Source organism: Propithecus coquereli, unplaced genomic scaffold, assembly GCF_000956105.1.
Source record: "Propithecus coquereli isolate 6110/MARCELLA unplaced genomic scaffold, Pcoq_1.0 Scaffold80, whole genome shotgun sequence".
NCBI classification, from domain to species: domain Eukaryota; kingdom Metazoa; phylum Chordata; class Mammalia; order Primates; family Indriidae; genus Propithecus; species Propithecus coquereli.
Window position 1 is genome coordinate 292,736 of NW_012154174.1, and position 7,190 is coordinate 299,925.

Consider the following 7,190-nt stretch of genomic DNA (forward strand, 5'->3'; position numbering starts at 1 on the left):
ATGGCTGCATGGTAATTAGAATGGAAGCTAGCCCCTAAATCACACACATTTACTAAAAAACAGAAATTGAGGCCAGGGAAGCTAAAGATCAGGTTTATTAACCTTCAGTGGACCATTATCTGATAACACTCGGACTTGGGATCCTCACTGTACAGAAATTAAAATCCGGCTCCACGACTATGAAACTATAAAATTTCGATAATTATTCAACCTCACTTCTTTCCTTTTACCAGGATGATTTAAACTAGGTTAAGATGTGAAATCAAGAGTCAGGGAATAAAGAAGGGTCGTGGTGACACGGGGAGGGCAGGAGGGCCCCTTCTAATTCCAGAAGGCGGTGCAGCTGGTTCCTGAGCGTTGCCTTCAGAACCTGCAGTGATTACAACCATCAGGATTATTTCAGGTCAACAAATAGGAATGAGACTCTTTATGTACAACTTTCACCTACTTACATTTTCCCTAAAGGCCACTGCTAAAACCGGTCAATAGCTGTGCAAGACATTTTAAAGCAAGTGAAATGAGGTGTACATGGCAAAATAACTGGGACCACAAAACCCCATAACACGTGCAATACCTAAGATCCAGAGTAAATATATATGCAAACATAAACATCAACATAGATGACAGACTTATGTGCTTCCTGCAGCTTCAATACCCTTACAAACTGGAGCAACCGAGGCCAAGGGCCAGTGTCCTCTCCGGAGGGATGGGGCTGCAGTCCATCTGTATCACGCGCGCCAGGCAGAAGCGTAACACAGCTGCGCGAAGGGTCAGCCTACAAGACCCACCCCCACACTTGAAGGGCAGCCTGAAGGAAGGCTCCGGGCGGCCCCAGCTGTGAAGATACCCGCTCGGCCCCAAGAGAAAGGCCACCTACCCAGCCACAGCTCCTCGCCCACTCGCCCCCACCCAGGCCCTGGGCAACTCGTCCCGGGGCCGTGAAAACACCCGTCTCCCAGCCGCCTCCCGCAGCTCCCGGCCGCCCCAACAGGTACAGGCCCTGCGCGTCCGCGCCTGCGCAGTGTGCGCCCCTCGCCAACCCGGGCAGGGGAGCGGAGGGGCAAGGCCCGGTAGAGCCCGGTCAGGAGCCAGTGAACGCTGACGGTGGGCCTTTCCTCAGGTAGGAGGTCGCAGAGCTTACCAGCGCCCAGCAGGCTGGACAGGATGAAGAGAGCGTACATGGCGCCGCCTGACTCCGCAGTCTGCAATGCAGACCGTCAGCTGACGCCCCGCTGATATAAACCTGCCCCGCCCCAACGCCCTCCACTGCGCAGGCGCAAACCCCGCCCCCGGCTGGGGCTGCAGCCTGACTCAGCGCCCGCTCAGGGCGCCTGCGCGAAGGGGAGGCATGCTGGGGAGGGGAGGGGCAAAAAAGGGAAAGGGGAGGAGAGATGGAGGGGGGAGGATCTTGCGGAGAAAGGAAAGGTGAAGGTCCCAAAAGGAAAACCCTGCTAATGGAATTAGGCGGTGCTAGGAATTGTGTATGTAAAATACCTTTCCAGCCTCATATTTTCTTCTACGCCATACCATTTGCTATTACTGATACCAATTTGCAGATGAGAATTAGTACTCTGTACGGGTGTTAACGAACCCACTGTTGCTAATTACTGAGGACAATTGCCAAAGAAGAAAGGACTTACTGTAGGAGATGGGAGGTATGCACTGCCTCAAATCCGCCTCCCCAACCAACAGGGTGTGGGGTTTTTCTGGAGGTGACATGAATAATGCATGAGGGGAGTGAGCACGTCTGGGGCAGAGTGCAGGGCACGCGAGTGCTATGAGAAATCATGCTAGTACATACATGCCATGATCAAAGAATGGTGGATACGTCTCTCTCCGTGGGGATTTTAGTAGTATAATGAGTTAGGGGTTAATATAAGTCATTCTTTCAGCCTTATGTGCAAGTGGGATGCAGGGAGTAGGCTGCTCAGGGGGTCCTTGGGCACGATCTGTAGTGGGGTGTCACTTGTCTTCTCTGGACAAACAGCTGGTGTAAGCCTTTGTAGTTATCTCGTGGCTGCAAGGAGGTTCCGCCATTTCTGGCAAAAAAAAAAAAAAAACTCAAAAGGGAATACATTAGTGCAACAGAAAGTTACAAAGTTCTGGTCAGCAACTCTTACTGGCGTGGGAACTTGAAACACAAGAGAATTACAAAGAAAACTATAAAAATGTTTTCTTGTTTATGGAGCTGGTTACAGGGGCAAAAAGGTATGATACTGTCAACGGAAAAAAAGACCAAACTCTGTAAAATAATTTTAAAGAGATTTACTCTGAGCCAAATTTGAGGACCATGACCCGGAGCCATGCCCAAGAGGTCTTGAGCAGTGGACTCGAAGAGGTTGGGTTACTGTTTGGTTTTATACATTTCAGGCCGACAGGGGTTACAGGTAAAGTCATAAATCCATACATTGGTTTTGCCCAAGAAGGTGGGCCATCTCAAAGCGGGGGGCTTACAGGTTATAGGTGGGTTTAAAGATTCTTTGGCCTGTAATTGGTTAAAGACATGAAGCTTTGTCTAAAGGCTTGGAATGTTTCAACATAAGGAGCTCTTTATCAGAGATAAGCCACTGGACATAGATTTGTTGTGTAAATTGAGGACCTGCAGGTTTGTCTTGCATACCCTTAGGCCTGTTAATGGGTTACAAAGGATGTCCCCAAGAAGGGAGGGGGGGCATGATAAGGCATGTCTGACCTCCTTCCTCCTGGCAGGCAATTTAGTTTTAGGATATTCCTTTGGCCATGAGGGGGTCCATTTAGTCAGCCGGTGGGGGGGTGAGCCTTAAAATTTTATTTTAGTTCACAATACCTTTCCTCACCCATCATAAGGGTCACAGCCCACACTCTTATAACAAAAGACAGGTTAACAAGAGAAAAGCATAACACATTAGTTTAATCCAAGTTTTACATGACATGGGAGCCCTCAGAAATGAAGATCCAGAGACCTGGGGAAAACTACTTTTACGCTTAGGTTTGATGAACGGGTGTTTAGAAATGTGATTAGACAAACAGTATGAGCTAATGGTAATAGACTGAGGGGCGAGTCCAGCAAGGCCTATCTGTTCAGATTCTTCTTTGTCTCTCTGTGTAGGATTCCTTCCTCCCTGGTATGGGGCAGGGTCCCTCTGGAATGACGTTCTTCAAGGGCGAAGGGAGGGAGTGACCTTTCTAGGATTTATGGCTTGGGGGAAGAGAATTCTAGTTTCTATGACTCGCTTTGGGGAAGAAAGAGGGGCGAGAGACAGAGGGGCAGGAGAAGGTCAGAGAGACTCTGCTTCTAGGCTCTTCTGAGGCCTTCCAGTCTCCTTTAGTTCAAAGTACTAAGCATTTGCCAGGTGATGTGCTTAGAATAAAAATAAAAACAAAAGTACTGGGCCGGGCATGGTAGCTCATGCCTGTAATCCTAGCACTCTGGGAGGCCAAGGCACAAGGATTGCTTGAAGTCAGGAGTTTGAGACCAGCTTCAGCAAGAGCGAGACCCTGTCTCCACTAAAAATAGAAAGAAATTAGCCAGCCACCTGAAAATAGAAAAAGTTAGCCAGGAGTGGTGGCTCTGGCCTATAGTCCCAGCTACTCAGGAGGCCGAGGCAGAATGATTGCTTGAGCCCAGGAGGTTGAGGCTGCAGTGAGCTAGTTTGACGCCATGGCATTCTAACCCAGGCAACAGAGTAAGACTCTGTGTCAAAAAAAAAAAAAAATACCAAAGTACTGAGCATGCCACAGCACCGTACTTTGGAGTATTGTTTTCTGAGCCTCAACAACTCAAAAAGGTTAATGACTTATCCAAGTTCTCATAATTAGGATTCACACTTCCCACTGGACCCACACTGTCTCCTAAATTGTGTTGGTAGTACTTACCTGGTCTGGTCAGTGTGTAGCTTTATTCTGTGCCCTGCGTTTCCCTCTTAGCATTTCATACAGACGATCACTTTGACCATACTGTGGGTCTCCCCATGACCCACAGCATTAGATACCATCCCTCCCAAGGTCCTACCACGGTTTGTCCCTGGAGTTGGAGGGAGTCAAGGAGACGGACTGAGGAGTAAGATGAGGGAGAATGGGAAGTGCCATAGCCCCTGGTGAAAGGACCAAGAAGCGAAGCCAGAATTTGAGAACCTAGCTAAAAATCAGCCTCAATGGAGAAGGAAGCAGCCCCACCCTGTCTAGCCCTCAATCCTTACCTTATTCCACAATAAGAAAGGGAGGCCTGGGTGGCCCACACAAAACCAGCCACTGTCTACCTGTGGCTGACCTTGCCAGGTTCTGAGCAGAGGAATGACCCCCTCCCAAGGGACAGGTACCTGTCAACCCCTAAGGAAGGAAAGGAGGGGAATTTCAGCCCATTGGAGCAGGCCCTAAGAGGGCATTTAGTCCCATTCCATCATTGTACCTGTGGGGAAACTGAGGCCTGGAGAGGGAAAGAAAGACATTTATCCAAGGTCACAAAACATGTAGGAACAGAACCTGGCCTGAAACCAGGTCTCCTGACCAGGGAGGGGTAAACCCACAGCTCCTCCCACCTCCTACAATCTGGAGTCCCCTCTGGAAAACTGCCACAGACAAAGGTCTCAGACCCTTCGCTTCTCCTCCCTGCCACTATGCCCACACTGCGGCTCTGACTTCCCACTAGGGAGCCAGATGGGGAAGCATGCACCACGGTGGGCCACGTGAAGCCACTGAGTGAGTTGGGACAAGATGTCTAAACCGGATGCCTCACAGGTCGGCCTCAGTGGCCAGATGGAGACTTCATGGCGGCCCCATCTTTGGGCTTCCCAAGTCCCGGCACAAATGTGAAGCAAACCACTCCAAAAGCTGGTTAAGTGCAAGGGTGCTGGGGCTCCAGGGCAAGCCCCTCTCCCTCAGTTCTGTGCGAATGGAGGAGCGAAGCACCTTCATGTTCCATGCACAGGTCACAAGACTCCAAGCCAAAAGGAAGCTTGGAGACCTCAGGTCACACCCTTTCACTTTGGTGGAGTTACCGAGACCTCAGGGCTGGTTAACAACAGAACCTGTGTAATGGCTCCATAAGCAAGAAAACTTTTTTTTACAGGTTTTTTTTTTTTTGTAGTTCTCTTATGTTTCAAGTTCCCAGGCCAGTAAGATTTGCTGACCACAACTTTGTAACTTTCTGTTGCATTGATGCATTCCCTTTTGTGTTTCTTTCCCAGAAACAGTGGAACCTCCTTGCAGCCACGAGATAACTACAAAGCCTCACACCACCTATTTGTCCAAAGGAGACAAGATAAGCGACACCCCACCACAGACTGTACCCAAGGACCCCCCCCTGAGCAGCCCACCTGCCCACAAGCCTGAAAGAATGACCAATATTAACCCCTAGCTCATAATACTACTAAAATCCCCACCGTGAGAGGGACGCATCCGCCATTCTTTGATCATGGCATGTATGCACTAGCATGATTTCTCACTGCGCTTGCGTGCCCTGCACTCCACCCCAAACATGTAATGATGCTCACTCCCCTCATGTATTATTCATGTCACCTCCAGAAAAACCCCTGACCCTGTTGGTAGGGGAGGCGGATTTGAAGCAGTCCATGCCTCCCACCTCCCAGATGACGGGTCTCCTGCAATAAGTCCTTTCTTCTTTGACAATCCTCCTTGTCTCAGTAGTTGGTTTTCTGTCCAGGCAGCAACAGTGAACCCCCCTCGCCGGTTCATTAACGCCTGAACCAAGAGACTCTTTTTTAACACTCCTCCTACTTACCTAGAGGAACATGTCAGTGTTTTTGAGATGAACTTTTGCTGCCTTTCATTTCCACACCTGTAACTCAAGAGCAATATGCTACTTCATCTGGCTCCTTCTGAACCCTGTGAGGACAGAATTTTAATAAAGAATACAAAAACAATAAGTGGATTATTACAATTTTTTTACCAAGTTGGTAGATGCTTAAATCCTCTTAAAAACCCTTCTTAACTGTGCATAGGCAACGAGACCCTTTGGCCCTATTCTACCATTCCCTAGCTATGTACCCCCAGGGAGATAATCCGGGAGCCAAGGACAATGTTATTCAAAGTGTTCAGTTGGTCCGAGTGCAGTGGTGTTTACAACTAACTGATCACAACCAGTTACAGATTCCTTTGTTCCTTCTCCACTCCCACTGCTCCACTTGACCAGCCTTAAAAAACAAAAAAAAAACCAAAGTGATGACTAAGGAAACCAGCCGAACAAAACAATGGTACTGAAGCAAAGGAATGGCACCCCCTCCCAAGGGACAGGTACCTGTCAAGCCCAACCTTGGAGCCTGAGGCGGAAGCAGCGAGGACTGGTCCCTGACAAGCCCATCAGGGAAGTGGGTTCTGGGAAATATGGGCAGAGCAAGGGCCCAAAGCCCCATCTTCTAGTCAAGCCCCACCACTGACTTCCCAGAGGGGACAGCAGAGCTGGTGCAGGAGCTTCAAGACCCTGCATCCCACAGCGCCACGAAGAGGGGGTCTACCACGGTGCAGCCACAGCCCTCCTACTCCGCCCCACTGAGAAGTGACTGGATTGTGGTGGGAAGAGAGACCATTGACTTTGTTTTTTATTTTTATTTTCTTTTAGAAACAAGGTCTCAGTCTGTCACTCAGGCTGGAGTGCAGGGGCATGGTCTTAGCGCACTAGAACCTCAAACTCCTGAACTGAAGCTATCCTCCTGTCTCCCAGCCTCCAAGTAGCTGGGACTACAAGTACAGGCCACCACACATGACTAAATTTTTTATTTTTCACAGTGATGGGGTCTTGCTATATTGCCCAGGCTGGTCTCAAACTCCTGGCCTCAAGCAATCCTCAGGCCTTAGGCTCCCAAAGTCCTGGGATTACAGGTGTGAGCCACCACGCCCTAATATGGAAAAATTTTAAAGAGAAAAGAAAATCCCTTCCACCTCCACCTTCTGGTAGCTCGAGTCTTCAGGGAACTGAAAAGATATTTTTCCTCAGAAATGTGAGCCACGCTTATGGCGTTCCTGATGGCTTTCTAGTTCTGGATCTCAGTTCTGCATAAGGCCCCAATTTTAATGCCTGGGATTTCCTTGGACCCCTCCCCCCACAACCTGCCAGACCTTTCTAATAATTTCCCTTCTGGCCCCAAAGGGCTTTCATCTCCTACTGTTTCTACAGCCGAACGAGTTCTTGGCCAGGACAGCCAAGGGGACAGTGGCGTCCACCGTGAAGGTCCAGCCCACCTGCGTGCCTCCAA

The 7,190-nt window shown here is 49.4% G+C and overlaps 1 protein-coding gene across 2 annotated transcripts in view; it reads right to left on the reverse strand.

Annotated features, from left to right (window-relative positions):
- Positions 1-1,323, reverse strand: part of PSAP (prosaposin) — a 33,198-nt gene extending 31,875 nt beyond the window's left edge. For both annotated transcript variants that reach the window (XM_012663256.1, XM_012663255.1), the window contains exon 1: positions 1,142-1,323. In XM_012663256.1, coding sequence (XP_012518710.1) covers positions 1,142-1,181 — 40 coding nt within the window. In that variant the 5' untranslated portion in view covers positions 1,182-1,323. The remainder of the gene's footprint in view (positions 1-1,141) is intronic.
- Between the last annotated feature and the right edge of the window lie 5,867 nt (positions 1,324-7,190).